General features: G+C 34.0%; 1 protein-coding gene across 3 annotated transcripts in view; it reads left to right on the top strand.

The window, feature by feature from the left end:
• Positions 1–22,956, top strand: part of ZNF644 (zinc finger protein 644) — a 100,664-nt gene that overhangs the window by 31,319 nt on the left and 46,389 nt on the right. For all 3 annotated transcript variants that reach the window (XM_069478199.1, XM_069478198.1, XM_069478200.1), the window contains exon 2: positions 7,510–7,570. In XM_069478199.1, the coding sequence (XP_069334300.1) occupies positions 7,549–7,570 (22 nt within the window). In that variant the 5' untranslated portion in view covers positions 7,510–7,548. The remainder of the gene's footprint in view (positions 1–7,509; positions 7,571–22,956) is intronic.

Genomic DNA, 22,956 nt, shown 5'->3' with positions numbered 1-22,956 from the left:
TGCTTCCACCTTTTTGATATTGTGAATAATGCTGCTGTGAACATGGGTAGGCGAATCCTGCTTTGAATTCTTTTGCACATATGCCCAAAAGTGGGATTGCTGGATCATATGATAATTTTATTTTTAATTTTTTGAGAAACCAGGATACTGTTTTCTTTAATGGTTGAACCATTTTATATTTTCCAATTTCTCCACATTCTTACCAACAGTTGTTATTTTCCAGCGTTTCTTGATAACAGCCTAGTGGGTGAGAGGTGATATTTTATTTGGTTTTGATTTGCATTTCTCTGGTAATTGGTGATGTTGAGCATCTTTTCATATGCTAGTTCTGTGTGTCTTCTTTGGAGACTTGCCCATTCAGATCCTCTGCCCATTTTTAAATTCGGCCATTTTATGTTGTTGTTCCGTTTGAGTTTCTTATATATTTTGGCTATTATTGGAATATGATTTTCCCATTTCTTTTCCTATTCTGTAGGTTATCTTTTCACTCTTGCTTGTTTCCTTTGATGTACAGAAAATTTTAAGTTTGATGTAGTCCCATTTGTTGATTTTTGCTTTTGTTGTCTGTGCTTTGGTGTCATATTCAGGAGTTGATTAGCTAAATCCAGTGTCCTAAAGCTTTCCCATATGTTTTCTTCTAGGAGTTTTATAGTTTCAGGTCTTATGTTTTAGTTCTTATCCATTTTGAGTAAATTTTTTTATGGTATAAAGTAAGGGTCCAACTTTATTCTTTTGCAGATGGATATTGGGTTTTCCCAATGCCATTTGTTGAAGAGACCATTCTCATTCTCTCTCCATTGTGTAGCCTTGACACCCTTGTCAAAAACCATTTGACCATAAATGCACAGGTTTATTTCTGGGCTGTCTATTTTGTTACATTGGTTTATATGTCTTTAAGCCAGTACCACCACTGTCTTGATTACGGTTGCTTTTTAATGTTTTAAAATCAGGAAGTATGAGACCTCCAACTTTGTTCTTTTTCCAGATTGTTTTGGCTCTTTGGGGTCCCTTGAGATTCCAGGTAAGTTTAAGGATAGAGGTTTCTATTTTTGCCAAAAATGCAGGTGGGATTTTGACAGGGATTACACTGAATCTGTAAATTGCTTTGAGTAGCATGGACATTTAATGATAAGTCTTCCAGTCTACAGACAGAGGACATCTGTCCATTTATTTGTATAAGGGTTTCTTTTAGCAATGTTTTGTAGTTTTCGGTGTACAAGTCTATTGCATCCTTGGTTAATCCCTTAAGTATTTTATTCTTTTTGTTGCTATTGTGCATGGAATTATTTTCTTAATTTCCTTTTTGGATTGGTTATTGTTAATGAATAGAAATGCAACTGATTTTTTTTGTGTGTTTTTTGTATGCTGCAGCTTCGCTGATATTATTTAACAGTTGGGATTTTTTTTTTTTGTAGGAAATTTAGAGTTTTCTGCATATAAGGTCACATCATCTGAGAACAGGGATAATTTTATTTTTTCGTTTCCAATTTGAGTGAATTTTATTTCTTTTTCTTGCCTAGTTGCTCTGGCTAGGGCTTTCACTGCAGCACTGAAGAGAAACAGTGAGAGTGGGTGTCCTTGCCTTGTCCCTGATCTTTAAGGAAAAGCTTTCAGTCTTTCCTGGTAGAGTTCTCCAGTGAAGCCATCTAGTCCTGGACTTTAATTGCAAAGTTTTTGATTACTGCAACCAGTTTCCTTTTACTAGTTATAGACCATTCAGAATTTTTATCTTTCATGGTTTATTTTTGGTTGGTATATATTTTTAGGAATATATTCATTTCTTCCGGGTTATCCAATTTGTTGATATATGTTCATAGTATTTTCTTGTAATCCTTTTGGCATCATTTGTAATGTCCCCTTTTTCATTTTTGAATTTAATTATTTTAGTCTCTCTTTCTTTCTTAGTCTAGCTAAGGGTTTGTCAATTTTATTGATCTTTAAAACTCCAAGTTTTATACCCCCCCCCCCCACTTTTTCCATTCTCTGTTTCATTTATCTGTGCTCCAATACTTAGCATTTTCTTCCTTCTGCTAATGGTTGGTTTGGTTTGTTCTTCTTTTTCTAGTTCCTTGGGTTTAAAGTTAGGTTGTTGATTTGAGATTTTTTTTTTTTTTAAAGACAGAGTCTTGTTCGGTCACCCTGGGTAGAGTACAGTGGTGTCATCATAGCTCACTGCGACCTTAAACTCTAGGCTTAGGCGATCCTCCTGCCTCAGCCTTCCTAGTAGCTGGGACTACAGGTGTATATCACAACACCCAGCTAATTTTCTGGAGACTGAAAAGCTCGGGCTGGTCTTGAACTCCTGAGTTCAAGCAATCCTTCTGCCTTGGCCTCCCAGAGTGCTAGGATTACAGGCGTGAGCCACACTGCACCTGGCTCTGAGATCTTTTTTGATGTAAGCTTTTGCTGCTATAAACTTCCTTCTTAATATTGCTTTTGCTACATCCCGTAAGTGATATGTTGTGTTTTTGTTTTCGTTTGCCTTCAGATATTTTTTAAATTCCTTTATGATTTCTTCTTTTACCCATTGGTTAGTTCACAATAAGTTGCTGAGTTTCTGTATGTGTAGATTTTTCTGTTTTTCTTCAGCTATTGGTTTTTAGTTTCATTCCATTGTGGTTGGGGAAGATACTTGCTGTTATTTCAGTCTTTGTAAATTGGTTGAGACTTGTTCTGTGACCTACCTTGTACATATTTTTGGTGTGTATCTGAACTTTGGATTTACTTCTGAGGGTTCTGAATTGTCAGTGTTTAATTTTCTAAAATATGTTCATGTCTCTTCAACATATTTAAAATATGTTTGAAAATTAATAGACATTTTTCAGAGGTTCTGATTTAAAGAAAATTTGAACAGGAGAACATAGTGTTCCCTATTCTCACACCACCCCCACCCTCATTTTCCCCTGTTAACATCTTACATATAACTTGGTACATTTGTTACAATTAATGAACTAATATTGGCACGTTACTGTTAACTAAAACCATAGTTTTTTCAGGTTTCCTGAGTTTTTACCTAATGTTCTTTTTCTGTTCCAAGATACATTACATTTAGTTGTCATGCTTAAGTTGTCTGCTTAGGCTCCTCAAGGCTTTTTTTTTTGATAACCTTAACAGTTTTGAGGCGTGTTGGTCAGATATACTATAGGATGTTCTTCTTTGGGAATTTGATGTTTTTCTCATGATTAGATTGTGGTTATGGGTTTTTGGGAGGATATATTTGACATTTTCATAATCAAGTATTCTCTTAAAATCCTGTTGAGGTAAACCCAGCTATACTAACTACTTTTAAGTATTTTCCTCTTTTCTGTACCTCCCCTAGCACTTACCTAAATATTGTAATATTCCAATTATATTTTACTTTTTTTTTTCAGACTGCAGTGGTTTCATATATGTTTTACTTTTTAGGTATGGATTTAAAAGTACTTTCTATCAAACTTCCTTATAAAATCCTTTTAAAAACATATTTGATTGCTATTATCAAAGAGATGAAAAATAACAAATATTGGCAACGATGTGGAGAAAAGGAAACTCTTGTGTGTCTTGTTGGTGGGAATGCAAATTAATACAGCCATTATGGAAAATAGTATGGAGGTTCCTTAGAAAACTAAACATAGAATTACCATAGGATCCAGGAAATCCCACTTCCTGGTATATATCTATAGGAATTGAAACCAATGTGCTAAAGAGATACCTGCATTCTCATGTTCATTGCAATGTTATTAACAATAGCTAAGATATGGAAGCAACCTAGATGTCCATCATTGGATGAATGGATAAAGAGAATGTGGTATGTATACATAATGGAATAGTGTTTAGCCTTAAAAAAGAAAATCCTGGCATTTGCAACAACATAGATGAACCTGGAGGACATTAGGCTAAGTGAAATAAACCAAGTCAGATACCATATGATCTCACATGTAGATTCTAAAAAAGTTGAACTCATGGAAGTGGAGAGTAGAATGGTGTTTACCTGGGGTTGAGTATCAGGGTAGATGGAAAAAGGGGAGATATTGATCAGATGGTACAAAATTTCAGATAGGAGGAATAAGACAGGAGGAATAAGCTTTAGTAATCTGTTGTACAGAATGGTGACTGTAATAAATATAGTAATAAAGCATTGTATATATGAAAGTTGCAAAACGAATAAATTTTAAATGTTTTCACCGCAAAAAAGTAAATGTGTGAGATGATGGATTTAATTAGTGTGATTTAGTCATTCCACAATGTAAACACATCAACATCACATTGTACACCATAAGTAAAAAATATATACAATTGTTATTTGTCAATTAAAAAGAAAATTTTAAAAATAAATAAAAATTAAAATATGTCTAAAATGTGCTGGTTTTGTTTGTGGGGAACAAATACAGTTAAGAGTTTTTTTCAGATTTTAAGGGATTATTATAAGCAGTGCAAGATAAAAAACTTAAAGAGCTCAAGTCAGAGTTTGTGGCATTTGTATATGCTTTTATTTTTTATTATAAAATATGCATAAAATAGATTGTACCATTTTAACTATTTTTAAGTGTACAGTTCTATGGCATTAGTCAAACATTTACATTGTTTGACTATGTAGTTTTTTAAATAGTGTTATCTGTTACTGTTGTCATAATAAAATACCATGGACTGGGTGGCTTAAACAACAGAAATTAATTTTCTCACAGTTCTGGAGACTGGAAATTCAAGATCAGGGTGTTGGCAGGTTTTGTTCCTCCTGAGGCCTCTCTCCTTGCAGATAACCTATCCCATGTGTGTGCATGTCTGGTATCACTTCTTATAAGGACACCCGTCATAGTGGATGAGGCCCCATCCTTATGACCTTATTTAACTTAGTTATCTCCTGAAAGGTCTTAGCTCCAAATATAATCAGAATTGGGGTTAGGGCTTCAATATATGAATTTTAAGGGGGACACAGTTCAGTCCATTATATCTTTTATGTAGGGGAGTTTCCATTTTATCTCCTTGAGAACCTGTCATCTTCAGTATATTAGTATGTGTGGTTGCTTTAACAAATTACTGCAAACTAGGTGGCTTAAAACAACAGAAATTTATTCTCTCTCAGTTCTGGAGGCCACAAGTCCAGAATCAGTATTACTGTGCCAAAATCAATGTGATGGCAGGGCTCTGTTCCTTCTGGAGGGAGGCTGTAGAGGAGAATCTGTTCCTTACCTCTTCCTGATTCTGGTAGCTGCTGGCCTTCCTGGCTGTGGCCTATGTGTCCTTCCAGTCTTCAGGGCCAGCATTTTCAAATCTCTCTGCTGTCTTCCTTTCATCGCTTTCTGTGTGGGTAATCAAATTTCTTCCTGCCTCCTTACAAGGATACATTTGATTGTGTTTAGGACCCACCCAGATAATCCAGGATAATCTCCCCCATCTCAAGGTGCTTAATTTAATCATATCTCCAAAGACCTTTTGGTGGCCATGTAACTTAATATTCACAGGTTTCAGGGGTTGGGGGTGGATATCTTTGGTAGGACCATTTTTCAGTCTGTCATACTCAGCAATTTATAGTAGACTTTTAATGTTCTTGCTTTGATTTATAGTTTAGTTTGTAACAGGTGCCAGTGTCTCAGTTCTGGGTGGATGGTGGGTGTCAGAGAGAACATTCTTATCTCTTCCAGATACTAGGCAGAAAATTCTAGGTCTGTGGTTCTCTGTGTGGCCATCATCACTTTAGGCATTTATTAGAAATGAAAATCCTCAGGCTCCAATCTAGACCTATTAAATCAGAAACTCTGGTGGCAGGGCCTAGCACTCTGTGTACAATAAGCCCTCCAGGTGATTTTGATGCACACTAAAGTTTGAGATGTACTTTTCTAGGTTATTGACATTATTAGTACTAAAACCATATTTGCCTTCCTCTCCAACCCATTTCCGCTTAAGGCTGATACTAAAGTAGTCTAGGATTTCTAGTCCACAAACTTTGTTTTCTGTAGGGATAGAAACATTTAGTACCCAAATCTTACTACTGATAATTAGTGAAATTAGTTAATTCACTCAATAAAAGATTGTACTGTACTGATATTTGTCAGTTGTGCTTTTATTTAGATGTGGATATTTCATAAACTAATGTTACTGTATCCAAAAGTGATATAATTTTTTTCTCCTATTGAAAATGTGAACTACACTCATTACCCTGAGTTTTACTTATCTTCTATTTCCCAAGTATACTTTGGGATACAACACAAAATTTGAATCTGTTATTCAGCCCACATTGCTATACTTTTACTATGTGCCATCCAGTGAGAGTGCTAAAATGAAATCAATGAATTCTTATCCACAATGTGTCCATACTGTAGTTCAGAAAATATACAACAGAAAAAGGGTGAGGTAAAGCTTTCTAGAGTTGCTATAGCAATTGAGAAACACAGTTTTACACAGCTAAAGGAATTAAAAGGAAGAATCTGCCAGAGTGACTGAGCTAAATAATGAAGGACTGTAAAAAGGTGATAGCAAATTTAAAGAGAGGTAGAAGGTAGTTATAGGTAGATAGCTACAGTTCACCATGTGAAAAGGCATGAAAGCTGAGAGAGAATGAGGGCCATTCTGGGAATTGAAGAGTTATAGTATGGTAGAAACATGGAGTGAATGGGAGAGTAGTGATTGCAAACAGGTAAAGCTGACATCATGGAAGTACTATTACAGAACTTGTAGCATAGATGTGACATGTTTAGGATAGCCACTGTAAAATGATTACTCTTACAGTTCTGGGAAGATCAAACTTGAGATGATAGTGAGTTGGAAATAGAACAGTCACAGTAATGTAGGTTAATAACGGAAGTAGCTATGGTGGTGACAGTTTTTTAAGAATAGAGGATTCAGAAGCTGGTTTCAGGTTAGGGGAGGAGATGTGTAGAATTTAGGGTAGAACACATTAAGTTTTTAGAACTTGTAAAATTTGGTAATATTAATAGTGGTAGGTAGATTTTTGGTAAGTACATGTTTTGTAGATTGTTAGGGTAGAAGTCACTTTATACTAAATGGAGGAATCAGGAGTGTATCGATACATGCTGTTCTCCAGAATAATGGTGCTTGGCATTTAGTAAAAGTATTTAATCAGCATTAGCTATTAATGTAATTACTGTTAATATATACTTTTATGCATTCCCGTGCTGTTTTTTTGTCTTCTGCTTTTTGATATATTTTTGGTATGTGTATAATTATTAGGTAAACACTGATCTTTGTATTTTATTAATAAATAATCATTTTAACTATTGCCATACTATTAAAGTTAATGAAAACAAGTTTTGTACAGATTTTTTAAAAAGGATTAGAAAGTTTGGGTTCCTCATTTGACTAGATTATTATTCCTCAAACAAAACAAAACAGGTACTTAGCAGTGGTTTCCAGAAGGTTAAAATGATCATGTTTTAGTTGAACACTTCCAGATGGTGTATCAAAAATAATTTGATTTGCAGTTTTTAATTTAAAAGAACAGTGTATTATAGATACAGTTACTCATACCTGAAATAAAAAACTAAACAATGGTCTTTACATGTATTCTTTCAGGTTTGATTTAATTTCGGATGAGATTGTTCTTGAAGCAAGATGTTAATAAGACAAAATCTAGGTAAGTAGAAGACTACTTTGTTAAATGTTACATATCAAGGTAGGAATAATACAAAAAAAAGTGTCTTAAAAATGTGCCTTTGAGTCCAGAATCAAAAAGAGTTTTTAAATAACATTTTGAAGTATGAAAAATTGACTTTTTAACATACTTAGTCCAATTGATTTAGTGGGAGTAAAAATACAGCTATCAAATTGTGGAAATAAATTTTTAGTTTTCACTTTCTTTGTATTGAGGTTTATAAGGCTGGTGGCAGGCACCCCTCCCTTCCCTAATGAAAAAGAAGCCCCTCCTATTCCTCAATACCCGCCCTAAAGCAAAAACAAAGAAATTCCTCACTCTTCCCGCCAAAACCTTCCCTCCAGAAAAACTCCCATCCCCCAGCCCTAAAAACCTATATAAGCTCACCCAGACTTCTGGGCGGGGTGACTTCTCTGGTTCCACTTGTGAGACCATGAGACTCGCCTTGGCCCCTCTCTTGGGACCCATTATCCCCACGGGCCCCTCCTCTCTTAAGACCCATTACCCCCACCCGGGAGTGCCCCAATAAAGCCTCTTTATTTCTCCCTTTCAACTCTACTCATCTTTCTTTCTCTGGCGCCGGCCACTCCAAAAAACCTTACATTTGATGCCAAAACCCGAGAAAATACTTTGACTTTCAGCTGCGCCGCCCCCCTCCCATGGACTCCGGTCTTAAAACCTTACAAGGTTAACTAAAGGATGCAAGTTGCCAGTGACTATTCTAACATGTTAGAAAATTAAGTTGATGTTTGGTTCATCCACTCTTACTGAACTCTTACCAGTTCAGTAAGAGATTTGTTGGATTGCTTCATTGTTCTTGCCTGAGTTGATGAAGAACATGAGTAGTCATTATTTTAGTGAATTTTACTTTGTTATTACTGCTAATGAAACACTTTCACAAATTGATTAAATTCACCAAATTGTGATTTATTTCTGTTAAATAGTGTTCAGAGTTATAAATTATTATTTTAATAATATAAGCTATTGAAATGTTAAAAAATACATTTACTACCTATTGGTAAGTGAGTATGGCTTCAGGATGTAAACGGTAAAAAGCATACTTTGATAAAATTGTAATTAACTTGCTCTTTGCCTAATCTAACCACATGTTCTTCAGCTGTCAAAAATTTGCTGGTCTCCATGTTTGTTTTTTAAAAAAGAAGCCTATGATAAGAAGTGCTGTAGTTGAGTAATATGCACTTAAATAATAAAATCTCAGTCAGTAGTTCAGGCATACTTTGAAGCAAAGTTTCCCTTTTATTGCTATTATACATAATAATAGTAGTGGTAGTTTGAAGAATAAGTACTTAGTGTGCTCTAAATTCTATTAGTGCCTTATTAATCATTACAAAACCTGCTATGTTGTAGGTACTACTGGGTGGAATTTTTTTTTTTTTTTTTTTTTTTTTTTGGTTAATAGTGGGCTATTTCTTTTTCTTTAGGAAGAACAGTTTGTTCTTTTTTTTTTTTTTTTTTTTTGAGACAGAGTCTCACTCTGTTGCCCGGGCTAGAGTGAGTGCCGTGGCGTCAGTCTAGCTCACAGCAACCTCAAACTCCTGGGCTTAAGCGATCCTACTGCCTCAGCCTCCCGAGTAGCTGGGACTACAGGCATGCGCCACCATGCCCGGCTAATTTTTTGTATATATATATTTTAGTTGTCCATATAATTTCTTTCTATTTTTAGTAGAGACGGGGTCTCACTCTTGCTCAGGCTGGTCTCGAACTCCTGACCTCGAGCGATCCACCCGCCTCGGCCTCCCAGAGAGCTAGGATTACAGGCGTGAGCCACCGCGCCCGGCCGAACAGTTTGTTCTTATAGCATTTATTGTAAAGAACACTTTTCTATATCTCTTCCTGAAGTGGAGAAGAAGCCAGACTTTTGTACTTGATTTTGTTTGCTAGTTGAATATGCAGTGTCTATTAGAACCTTTGTTCTGATTTTCTGTGAATTCAGTATTGCTTGTGGAATGACACTTGATTAACTTATTCTGACTTTATAATACCATTTTATATTTTTTTTCTTTAGTATTACAGTATAATTTACATATACTTGTGTAAAATTTAAAGTATAGAGCTGAATGGCTTTTTACATATTATTCACACATGTAACCAGTATCTAGAGGAAGATATAGAGCATTTTGTTATTCCAGAAAGTTCCTTGTGCTTTTCCCCTTTCTAATCCAATAGCCTTTCCCCCGAAGTATCCTTCTGACTTCTATCAGCATAGTTTAGTTTTATCTATTATTGGAGTTTATATACATAGAATTATATAGTATGTACTGTATAATACTATACAGTGAATGTGAAAGTCCTGTTGTTGGACTTCATATACATAGAATTATATAGTTTGTATCTGGCTTCTTTCATTCAACATAATGTTTTTGAGTTTCATTTGTGTTGTTGTGAGTGTATCGTTAGTCCATTATTTTTTGTTGCTGAGTAATATTCCATTGTATGAACATACCACAAAGTGTTTATATGTTCTTTTTATCATTTTGTTTATTGGATTCTCTAAGTCTCTGGCCAACTTCTACACTGCTTTCCTTCCTCTTAGCTGTTGCCTTCATTGTTCTCCATCACCTGGCAGGATAAAATATAGTAAGCCCATGGCATACAGTTATCTCACTGCAGCTATACCAAAATGTCTAGAATTATATGAATAAATTGAGTATAACATTTTATATTTCTGGATCTAGGCATAAGTATATATTGTCACTCTCCCCCAACCCCATGCCTCCCCAATTGCCCTTTCTCCTGGTCGTCAGCTTATCTCCTGAAATAGACTATCTCAAGAATCATCTCATCTTTTGAGCCAGGCCTGGCCATACTGCAGTAGTAGTTTGTTGTTTTTATTAGATGATGAGCTCTTTGAAGGTGGACACCCTAGCACAGTGCTCAGGATACTGTATGCACTCAGTGAATGTTTGTTAAACATAGATCAATGAAAAGAGTTCTTTTCTCTCAAACAAATAGGGATTTAGAATGTTGGCTCGAATGGGATGGGGCATTGGCACTTCAGTTGCTCTTGGGCTATTGGAAGGAGCCAATGAGGGCAATCCAGAGGCAGCATTCTAGGAATTTTGGAAAGAGAAATAAAATATCTTCCAAGTCTTTCCTTCAATCCAGTTGGAATAAAATGACTAGTAATATTCTTAGTTCAGACCTTAAGTTTGACTGTAGTTTTGGATTTTGATTAGTATTTCCAAATGAAGGCATTAATCTGTGTTGTAGAAATTGAAGTGTTTGCTACAAAGAGTATTCTCTTTGTGGGTTTATACTAGTTACTAATATTTCTTTAATTTAAAGATTTTTTTAAAAAAACGTGTTAGACTAATACAAATAGGAAGACCAGTCACATGTATAAGAATTGAAGAAAACTTTTCCTCATTTCCCTGAGTAATAAACTGTCAGGATGAAGGAAGAAATTGAAGAATTGTAGTCTGGAACTGTGATAACATTTTTGATTCCTGTAGCTTAGGAAGCTTGCTGTTTGCTGAAATGTACTTAAAAATTTTTTTGTTTCATTATCGTGTGTAATATAACATATGTAAACAATATACTTTCTTAAGAAATAAAACATTTTTAAAATTTAATGCATTTTGACTAGTTTTTTTCTTCTATATGTGAAATTTGGCTAGTTGGGTTGGCTATAGTGATCACCTGGGGATTTTTATGCCTGAAGCTTGCTTGCCCTCTAGCAAGTCCAAAGCAAGGAGAGGTTCTTTCCCACTGGGATCAATTTGTTGCTTTCCCTGTCTGCACCTTATGCCATAATGGTTGAACACAGAGTTGGACATTGACCCTATCTCATGGTGTTCCTTCTGTCTCCCTACAAGGATTCTTAGACATAGATTCTTACTGAATGTAGAAGCTTGGCTCGTTTTTTTTTTTTTTTTTCCATCCTGAATGAGCAGTATGTTTAGTTTTCCTGTTGATAAGATTTGAGGATCCAGAGAAATTTAACCTTGAGATTGCCTTACTTAAATTAATATGTCTCTAAAAGGTTTTAGACTAGTTTCTCTTCTCAGAGGCTAATAGCTATATCTCAGTTTCAGATTCTTTCTCTTCATTTTGTGCATCAGTATTTCGCAAAGGCAGCTGCTCCTAAGGTTTTTCATTTTACAGAATCCCTGAATCCAAGGATTTGAAGTTCTTCATGGATGTTTATCTTATATTAATTTCCTTAATTTTGCAATTAACCTCCTCGTGCTTTAGTTTCTTAAGTAGCACTGTAGATGTGCTGTCCTTTGTGGTAGCCTGAAAAAGAAAACTTTTTAATTAATAAAATTCTTTGTTCTTCATTCTAGATGAGATTGAACAATGTACATTTGACCTTTTCCAACTGTATTGGCCAGTAACATTTAGTATTTTCAAAATTTAATTGTTATATAAAAGTCACATGTGTTTATATATATATATATATATATATATGAGCAAATAGTACAGAAATTTTAAAGTAAAAAGTAAAACTCCCCTTCCCCCCAGCACTATACTCCCCACAAGTTACCAAAAATAGGTGGTATGTAATCTGCATCTTTTTCTTCCCATTTACCAATATGTCTTGGACATTTTTCCATATATATATATTCCACATTTAACTATTTCCTTATTAATATTTCAGTAAATCTCAGGAGTTTTTGCTTCTACATAAGCACTATATACTCTTGATTATATCATTGGGAGTATGTGAGAGTATCAGGATAATTTGTAACTGGGTCAAAGGATACATGCACTTTATGCAAGAATGTTTTGGGTCATATGTAAGAGAAAATAAAAACAAAAAAAGAAATAAGTAAGGATACGTGCACTTTAACTTCTGATATATATTGTAAAATTGCAGTTAAGTTGTACTAATTGATATTATTATTGGGAATTTATGAAAATAGCTCTTTTCCCACATTCTTCTTAACATTAACCAATGTTTTAATCCTTCCTAGTCTAGTAGACAAAAAGTGTTATTTATTGTACTGTGCATTTCTTTAGTTCTGAGATTCTTCAAAGGTTTGAAATGTCACCTTTATCATAACTTAAATCCTATTGGAGAACATATAATTTGCAAAGGTTTTTATCCTTTGCTGTCAAGCCCATCAATTAATGTTTCTTTGTGTTTTATGTATTACATTTAAAGTTATTTAATATTGAGTAATCGGATTATTTGCTTTCTTTTCCCCTTATTTATTTAGGATAAGTATCTCCTTATGGTGAATTTCTTTATAGTTTGCTACAAACTAACATTAGCATAATCTATAAGTGAAAAGAAAATAAAAGCCATTACTAAATAATAAGTAAGTCTAGATTAATAGAAAACTTCTCAAAATCTGTTATCTTTTGTAACTCAAGCATTAGAATACTACTTTGTGATTATTTGTTTTACTGTCTTTATTGTATATGAAAAGCTGCAATTAATAGTCTCAGTTTCTGCTTTAAAGTCAATGAATTAGTTTTTTCAAATTTTTAATTCTAGAAACTACTAAATTTAAGACCAGAAAGAAAAGAGAACTGAGAAAATGCTTAATATTATTATGATGATTTTCTCTGAGTTATTTTTAAGAATTAGGATACTGGCTTGTTTTGGGTTTATTTATTTTTGAACAGTATTTTCTAGTGTGATGCCTTTAGTCTTGGACATGTTTACAGTACTACACATTATTATATAAGGGACTTAAGCATCTGCAGATTTTGGTATCTACAGGGTCCTGAAACCAATCTCCTGTGGATAGAGGGCCAACTGTATATCTTTTTTGGGCTACATCTCTTAAAATTCATTCTTGGTTTCATTTGTTTAAAGGAGTAAAGTAGTAGGTTATGTTGATCTCTTTTGAAGCTGAACTGTATTTTTCCAAAGAAAGTTTCATCCAGGCCTGTGTTTAGTATAAAAATTTCTATCCAAATCTAAAATGTTTTTCAACCTAATAATTAAAGGCTAAGTGGAAATTGTTATTCCAATATGTAAACAGGAAATGATAAAATTGCCCCCTCAGACCAAGGAATTTTGCCATTGTTATAGTTTAGCCTTCTATGGTAGACCTAACCTGTAAATAAAGGTGCTAAATAAAACAAGGCATTCAATAAGCCTTTATTAAAATCTAATGTTCTAGACACTATGCTGTATATTACGGATACATTGATAATTAGAATTCTCAGTGCCATACAGCTAAGTATACTACAAGTGACGAATAGAATTTGTCAGGTCTGAATAGTGTAGTATAGTAGCATTGATGAGGGAATTTTAAAGGAAGAAATCAGGAAAGATGTCAGAGAGGGAGGGAGGGTGACATTTGAGTTGAAGAAAAGAATAGAACTTTGACCTTAGGAAGGTATGGGCAGAGGGAGCATGAACTGAAGCTCTTATTTTATTTTCCAGAAACTGTTTTGTAAAACAATTTCATTTAATTTGATGTCCATGTTGCCAAAGTTACTGACATTTTCTTGATATAGTAAAATATAAAGTTTATATTTTACTACAGCTTAGGAATTCATTGTTGAACTGTTTCCTTATTCTGTTTTTCAGAATGTTTAAACAAGTTTGATTTTGAACCCACTAAGAAATACATTATATTATGAAAGTCTCTCCTGATAATTAATTTAATTATTAAAATATTATACTTAAGGGTATGAGATTCAGAAATAATACACATTAATAACTAGCTTGAGTTTAGGTAGATAATTGCAAAGACAGAATTAGAACCTATGTCTTCTGACCTCTTACGTACTGTTCCCTTGATATGACCATTAAAGCAGATATTAAAACTTTTAGGATCTTCTAACTAGACTGGGGGGCCTACTGGTTACATAATTGGTGCTCAAAAATATATATTTAATGTTTTAGTGATTCATTTAATGTTTTATGAATTGGTTATTGTAGTTAAATTGGTTTTAGGTCATACTTGATACTAGTTACTAGTCCGATTACTAAATATGTAATTACAATCAAGTGTGATTAGTGTTGTGATAGTTTGTGTTCCTGGAACACAAGAGCCATATCTATTAATATATATTCAATACTTCAATATAGGCAATAATTTAATCATAGTAGGAATTTAACAAATATTTATTTAATGACTGAATGGAAATATGGCAAGGCCTCCCAGAAGAAGTGACACTTAAACTAAAATGTAGAGAAACTGTTGATGACTTATCTAGATAAAAAAAATTGTTAGCAGAAGAAACAGCATGTGCGAAGGATGAGAGGTAAGAGAAAGGGAAGATTGGTAGAGCTGAAAGAAATGTATATTTTGAGTATAGAGCTCAGTGTGGAGTAGAGATGAGTAGAGTGGCTAGTGTCAAGAGATGAGATCAGAGAATAGGGTCAGGGCCATTTTATTGAGGCTCTTATAAACCATTTTTAAGGAGTTTGAATTGATAGATTAATGAGAAACCATTGAAGGAGTTTAAATGTGATTACATCTGTGTTTCAGCAAATGAAACTAATTAAAATGTGGATAACTAATCACAGAGGAAGCTAGATTAGATTCAGGATCACCAGTTAGTACGGGGAGAATGCTGGCTTGACTTTAGAGTGGTAGATGTGGGGCTAGAAAGATACGGGTAAATTTGAGAGCGATTTAAACAACAAAATCAATTTTGGTGATTAATTATAGTGGAGGTAGGGGTGGAGAGAGTAAGGAAGGAGTTAAGGATGAATGTTTCTACCTTGGGCAGTAGTGCTATATGCACTAGTAGGAACTGTGAAAAAGAAGAAGATTTGGAGAGAACAAGAGCTAAGTTTTAGATATATTGAGTGAGAAGTAGCTCAGGTCATCTGAGTAGAAATGTCAGATGGCAGTTAGATAGAGAGACCTATAACTTACAGAGAGATCTAGGAGTCTTCAGCATTACATCTTCATATCTCACAAATTCATTTTTTGTTTTATCATCTTTCTGTAAGGTATTGTAAAGCATGTTTATACATGTTCAATTGACCAGAAGTTTGTAAGTCAATTGAATTGTTTAAAATTTAAACAACCTTTAAATTTCAATAATTTCAAGATTGTTGAAAAATAACTTGCTCCATAGAGATTTATGAGCTACTGTTTTTATTACAGATTCTGGCTGGGCAGGGTGGCTCACACCCATAATCCTAGCACTTTGGGGAAGCTGAGGAGGGAGGATTGCTTGAGGCCAGGAGTTGGAGACCAGCCTGAGCTACATAGCAAGACTTTATCTCTACAAAAAGTAAAAAAATTAGCCAGGTGTGTTGATGTGTACCTGTAGTCCCAGCTACTTGGGAGGCTGAGGTGCAGAAGGGATGCTTGAGCCCAGGAGTTTGAGGTTGCAGTGAGCTATGATAACGCCACTGCACTCTAGCCTGGGGAGCAGAGCGAGACCCTGTCTCAAAAAACAAACAAAGAAAAACATTTATCAGAGATTCTGGCCTCTGCTTATTCTTAATTAAACAAAATTTAATAACATCAGTTAATAAGTATACTACTGATGCAGAGAGTCTTACCAAAAATACTTGAATAGCTAAGGGTGTATTAAAAGTGTTAAGTCTTGAATTGGTATTAATAGTGTCTAATATATGGTAGCTGCATATAAATTCTGATAATACTTAAAAACGCATACATTCTCTACCCTGAATAACAAGTTTAGGTTAAAGTGATCCTGAATTCTTCAGGTTAATCATGATTTAACAAATCATTAGGATAAAAGGTATATGTGAGAACAGGATCTTGCCTACCTTGTTAACCAATGTATACTCACTGTCTAGAAGCAGTTCTTGGCACAGAATTCCTCAATAAATATTTGTGGAATACTCAATATTGACACACTGCTTTGATAACTAATCCAATTTTTTTAGTCAGGTAACAGCAGTGGCAGACTGACTTTCTTGTTCCCTTTATTACACTTTTATTTGAGCAATATTTTCCCCCCTCGGTCTACCCTTTAACAGTTCCTATTTATGTTACCTTCCTTCTATATATTTCCATTCCAACTAACAGACATGTTTCTCTTTGTAATCAAAAAATTTTTACTGACATTTATGAAACATGTCTTCTAACAAAAACAGTTTTGACATTTTCACTTGGATATTCTCACATGACCATGTCTAAAACTGAATTAATCACCTTTGTTTTTAGAATCTGATCTTATTCTCTTTTAACTGGGGCCATAATCCCTCTGAATATTTACATTGCTTAATTTCTGTCTTAAAGATTTAAAAAGTTACTAGATCTTTGTACTTTGACAATGTAGCATGTATTTTTTTTCTGTTCCCATTACTATTAATTTTGCTCACATGTCTATTACATTAATCTGTGGGTGATCTGTCTTTTTTCACTTTGTTTCATTTGTATAAGACCATTTGATTCAACTCTTTAGAAAGTTACCTTAATTATATTACTTGCTAAAAAAACATTAACAACTCCTTAAAGATAAATTTTAATTCTAAGGTCTTACATCCAAGAGCTTCCAAATTTGTATTCCAATCAACTTTAACAGTTTCATATCCTATTTTTTTTAGTAAGCATTTTGTTACACCTAATTGATTATCATTGTTCTTTGAAAATCTTCACACCTTCACCTTTACTCATATCTTCCTCACCAGTCTCATCCCCAGTTCATCTCTACTCTTGAAATCTGTTAATAACTCATCCAAGAAAGCTCAGCTCAAATCCTACCACTGCCTTGAGGTAACATAGTCCTTGGTATATAGTAGAAAAGATTTCTTTCCTTAGCCATCTCTAGGTGGAGACTCCTCTAACAAAAGACGGATTAACAAGAGGAATACATACAAATTTATTCAATAAAAGTTTTGCATCGCACGTGAGCTTTCAGAAATAAAGACCCAAAGAAACAGGGAAAGACTGTGTTATTATGGACTATTGTGCAGAAGTATGATTGTAGGGTCAAATGGTATAATCTAATGGTAATAAACTAGGGGAAACTTAGCAAAGCCTGTTTGTTCATATTCTTCTTGGCATCTCTGTATGACCTTTACTCTCTCCATATAGGGCAAGAAACCTATCACATGAGGGTTTTTAGGGGAGAAGGGAGAGAGAAGGTCAAACAATGACCTAGGTTTTATGGTCTGCTTCAGGGGAGAACAGGAGGAGGTCAGAGAGACCTTCCTGCTTCTGCCGTTTTCTCATATGACACGGTGCCATATTGCATGGTAGCATTTCCTGCATCTCATCACTAGGAATCACTTTCTCCCCGTATCTATGGTGATTGTAACCTGAACCTCCTATTAATTGAATAATTTAAAAGCATGACAAGATAATAAGATACTAAATATTGACATCTCCAACAGCACCCTGTATAGTTGACAGACTGTTATATTTTTTGATTAATTAAAAACTAAAACGATGATAACCTTGAATTTATTTTTTTAAACAAAAGTTCATATAGTGTATACTCTTTGTACACTTGACAAGCTTTCAGACATTTTTTGCCTGGTTGATTTAAAAAAAAAACAAACCATGATAAACCCAGACTTATTTTACTTAACATTTGTATAGTTATATAGTGCTTACCATATGCCAGGCATTGTTACAGTAAGTATTTTATAAATATTAACTCATTCTTCATTTTACCAATAACAAAACTGAGATATGAGGATAACAGTGGAAAAACTAGGATTTGAACTGATAGTTTAGCTTGAGAGTCTTGAAGGCCTCTTAAAGACTGTTACACTATTATCATCAGAGTGGTAAAATAATTTAGTAATTGTTAAAATAATTTAGTGAAGTAATAGGAAATCATACATAGAAAAATATATAATTGTATATATACTCTTGTTTCATTTATACTCTCACCTATTTCTTCCTCCCCCTCAGGTTATTTTGGAGCAAACCCAGACATGTTATTGGTCCCCACCTCATCCCCATTGGTAATTTTTTTCCAATTTTTTTATTGTGATAAAATACACATATGTTTACTATCTTAACCATTTTTAATTGTACAGTTTAGTGTTACTAAATACATTTATAATGTGCAACCATCACCACCATCCATCTCCATAACCCTTTTCATCTTGTAAAACTGAAACTCTTTACCAATTAAACAGTAGTTCTGCATTTTCCCCTCCCCCCAGGCCCTGGAAACCACCATTTTTGTATCTGTCTTTGAATTTCACTTCTCTGAGTATCTCATATAGCAGAATCATATAGTGTTTGTTTTTCTGTGACTGACTTATTTCACTTAGCATAATGTCTTCAAGGTTCATCCATGTTGTAGAATTTCCTTCCATGTAAAGATTACATGATATTCTGTTGTATGTCTTTACTACATTTTGTTTATCCATTTATTCATTGATGAACATCTGGGTTGCTTCCACTGTTTACCTGTTGTGGGTAACACTGCAATGAACATGGGTGTACTCTTTGTGACCCTGCTGTCAGTTCTTTTGGGCATATACCCAGAGTGGAATTGCTGGATCATATGGTAATTCTATTTTTAGATTTTTGAGGAACCACCATCTTGTTTTCTGTAATGTTGAAAACATTTTACATTCCCACCAACAGTGCATAGATGTTCTTAATTCTCTGCATCCTCACCAACACTTGATATTTTCTATATTTTTGAATAGTAGCCATCTAATGGGTCTGAGGTGGGGTATCTCATTGTTGTTTTGCTTTTAGTAATGTTAAGTATCATTTCACATGCTTTTTGGCCATTTGTATGTCTTCTTTGGAGAAATGTCTATTCAAGTCTTTTGCCCATTTTTTTTAATCAGGTTTCTTTTTCTGTTGAGTTTTAGGACTTCTCTATATATTCTGAATATTAATCTCTTATTGGATATATAATTTGCAGATATTTTCTTCCATTCCATGTGTTATCTTTTACTCTGTACGTTTTTGGTTGCACAAAATTTTAAATTTTCAGAGTCTAATTTGTCTGGTTTTTTTTTTGTTGTTGTTGCCTGTGCCTTTGGTGTCATATCCAAGAAATCATTGCCAGTGTCATGAAGTTTTTGCTATATGTTTTCTTCTAGGAGTTTTATAGTTTTTAGGTCTTATGTTTTAGTCTTTATCAATTTTGAATTAATTTATGTATATGGTATTAAAGGTCCAACTTTTTTTTTTTCCACATGTGGATATTCAGTTTTCACAATAATACCATTTGTTTAGATGACTATCTTTTCCCCATTGTGTGGTCCTGACACTCCTGTCAAAAACCATTTAACCATAAATGCACAGGTTTATTTCTGGGCCATTTTTTTCCATTGGTTTATATGTCTCTCTTTGTGCCAGTACCACCACTGTCTTGATTACTGTTGCTTTTTAATATGTTTTGACATCAGGAAGTGTGAGGCCTCCAACTTTGTTGTTGTTTTTCAAGATTGGTTTGGCTCCTTGGTGCACCATGAGATTCCACATGAATTTGAGGATGGATTTTTCTATTTCTGCAAAAAATGCCATTGTAATTTTGACAGAGATTGCATTGAATCTATAGATTTCCTTGGATACTATTGACATCTTAACAATATTAAATCTTTCAGTCCCTGAACATAGGGTACATTTCCATTTATTCACATCTTCTAAAATTTCTTTCAGTATGTTTTATAGTTTTAATTATACAAGTCGTTCACTTCCTTTATTTCCTTGGTTAAGTTAATTCCTAAGTATCTTATTCTTTTTGGTTCTATTGCAAATGAAATTGTTTTACTAATTTCCTTTTTGGATTGATCATTGTTAGTATATAGAAATGCAACTGATTTTTGTGTGTTGACTTTGTATCTTGCTACTTTGCTCAATTCATTTGTTAGCTGTAACAGTTTTTTTGGACTCCTTAGGGTTTTTTTCCGTATAAGATAATGTCATCTGCAAACAGAGATAATTTTATTTCTTTTTTTTCTCAATTGGATACCTTTTATTCCTTTTTCTTGACTAATTGCTGTGGTTAGAACTTCCAGTACGATGTTGAATAGAAGTGGTGAAAGTGGTCATCACTGTCATATTCCTGATCTTAGAGGAAAAGCTTTCAGTCCTTTACCATTAAGATGTTTGTTGTGGGTTTTTTATACATGGCTTTTATGATATTGATGTAGTTTTCTTCTATTCCTAATGGATGTCAGGTGATACCTCATTGCGGTTTTGATTTGTATTTCTCTTGTAATTAGTGATGTTGAGCATCTTTTCATATCGTCCTTGGCCACTTGCATATCATCTTTGACAATGTCTGTTCAAGTCTTTGACCCACTTTATCAGTTTGTTTGGGTTTTTTTAATTGTCATTCTTGAGTTGTAGGGTTTCTTTATATATTCTGAATATTAACCTCTTATCAGATACATGATTTACAAATATTTTCTTCCATTGTAAAGGTTGCCTTTTCATATGTTTTGTCCTTTGATGCACAGACGTTTTTAAGTTTGATATAGTGTAATTTATCTATGTTTACTTTTGTCAACCTTTGCTTTTGTTGTCATATCCAAGAAATCATTGCCTTATCTAATGTCGTGATGCTTTTCCTCTGTTTCTTCTAAGAGTTTTGTAGTTTTAGCTCTTACATTTGAGTCTTTGACCCATTTTGAATTTTTGTATATGTGGTATAAGTTGAGAGTCCAAATTCATTCTTTTACATGTGTTTATCCAGTTTTCTTAACACCATTTATTGAAAAGACTGTTCATACTCTGTTGAATGGTCCTGACAAGGATGTTGAAAATCATTTGACCATATATAGGAGGTGTATTTCTAGACTTTCTATTATATTCTCTTCTATTGGTCTGTATGTCTATTTTCATGCCAATACCACATTGTTTTGAATACTGTAGTTTTGTAGTTTTTAATGAGGAAGTGTGACACATGAAACTTTGTTCTTTTTCAAGATTGTTTTTGCTCTTTGGGGTCTTTGGAATTCCTATGAATTTTAGGATGGATTTTTCTATTTCTGCAAAAAAGTCATTGGGTTTCTGATAGAGATTGCATTGGCTCTGTAGATTGCTCTGTATAGTATTGATATCTTAATGGTATTAAGTCTTACAGTCTGTACTTGGGACACGTTTCCATTTATTTCTGTGTTCTTTAATTTCTTTCAGCAACATTTTCTAGTTTTCGATGTACAGGCCTTTTGCCTCCTTGGTTAAATTTATTCCAAAGTATTTTATTCTTTTTGATGATATTATAATTGTTTTCTTAATTTCCTTTTTGGTTTGGTCATTGTTAGTGTAGGAACACAGCTGATTTTTGTGTGTTGTGTATGCTGCATCTTTGCTGAATTCTTTTATTCTAACAGGTTTTTTGTGGTGTTTTTAGGGTTTACTATGTATAAGATCCTATCACCTAGGGGCTGGCTGTGGTGGCTCACACCTGTAATCCTAGCAGTTTCGGAGGCTGAGGTTGGGGGGGAGGTAAACACTTGAGGCCAGGAGTTCAAGGCCAGCCTGGGCAACATAGTGAGACCTCATCTCTGCAAAAAAAAAAAAAAAATTAGCCAGATGTGGTGGCATGTGTCTATAGTCCTAGCTACAGTGGAGACTGAGGCAAGAGGATCATTTGAGGCTGTTGTGAACTATGATTTCACCACCACACTCCAGCCTGGGTAACAGAGGGAAACCCTGTCTCAAAAAAAAAAAAAATAATAATAATTCTATCATCTGACAACAGAGATAATTTTACTTTTTCCTTTCTCAATTGGATGCCCTTCCTTCCTCTCTCCCTTGTTGTGGGTAGGAAGTCCAATACAATGTTAAATATTAAAAGAAGTGGCAAAAGTGGCACCCTTGTTTGTTTCTGATCTTTGTAAAAAAACATTCAGTCTTTTACTATTGAGTATGATGTTAGCAGTGAGCTTTTAATATATGCTTTTTATTATGTTGAAGTAGTTCTTTCTATTCCTAGTTTATCGAATGTGTTTATCATGAAAGACTATTGAATTTTATCAAATGATTTTCCTGTGTTGATTGAGATGATGATGTAGTTTTTGTCTTTTTGCAAATGTGTGTTACATTGATTTTTTTTTTAATGTTGAACCAACCAACCTTGCATTCCAGAATAAATCTTACTTGGTCCCAGTGTGTAATCTTTGTTTGCTAGTATCTTGTTTGAGGTTCTCAGTCTCTTTCTACTTGGATAAATAAAGGTACATGGATGACTTTCATAATAAAGCTACACTGTATACGATCTTTTACTCTGTCCTTTACTGCTAAGAAAAATATGTTCAAGGTAATGTTAGTCATTTACATACCCCAATATTTGGTTGCACATATTTCACATTAATCATAACACATGATAATCATATGGTACCTAGATTCTAGACCGTTGTTTTCAATTATGGCTGTATATTACAGTGCCAAAGAGGATATACATACAGACACACACCATTCCCATGGTTACTTAAATTAGACTTTTTCAGAGGGGAACTGAGCATTAGTATTTTTTAAAAGGTCTACAAGTGCAGACATACTCGAAAATTTTGTTCTGGATGA

The sequence above is a fragment of the Eulemur rufifrons genome, chromosome 8, assembly GCF_041146395.1.
Source record: "Eulemur rufifrons isolate Redbay chromosome 8, OSU_ERuf_1, whole genome shotgun sequence".
NCBI lineage: Eukaryota > Metazoa > Chordata > Mammalia > Primates > Lemuridae > Eulemur > Eulemur rufifrons.
This window is presented reverse-complemented; position numbering and strand designations above follow the sequence as displayed.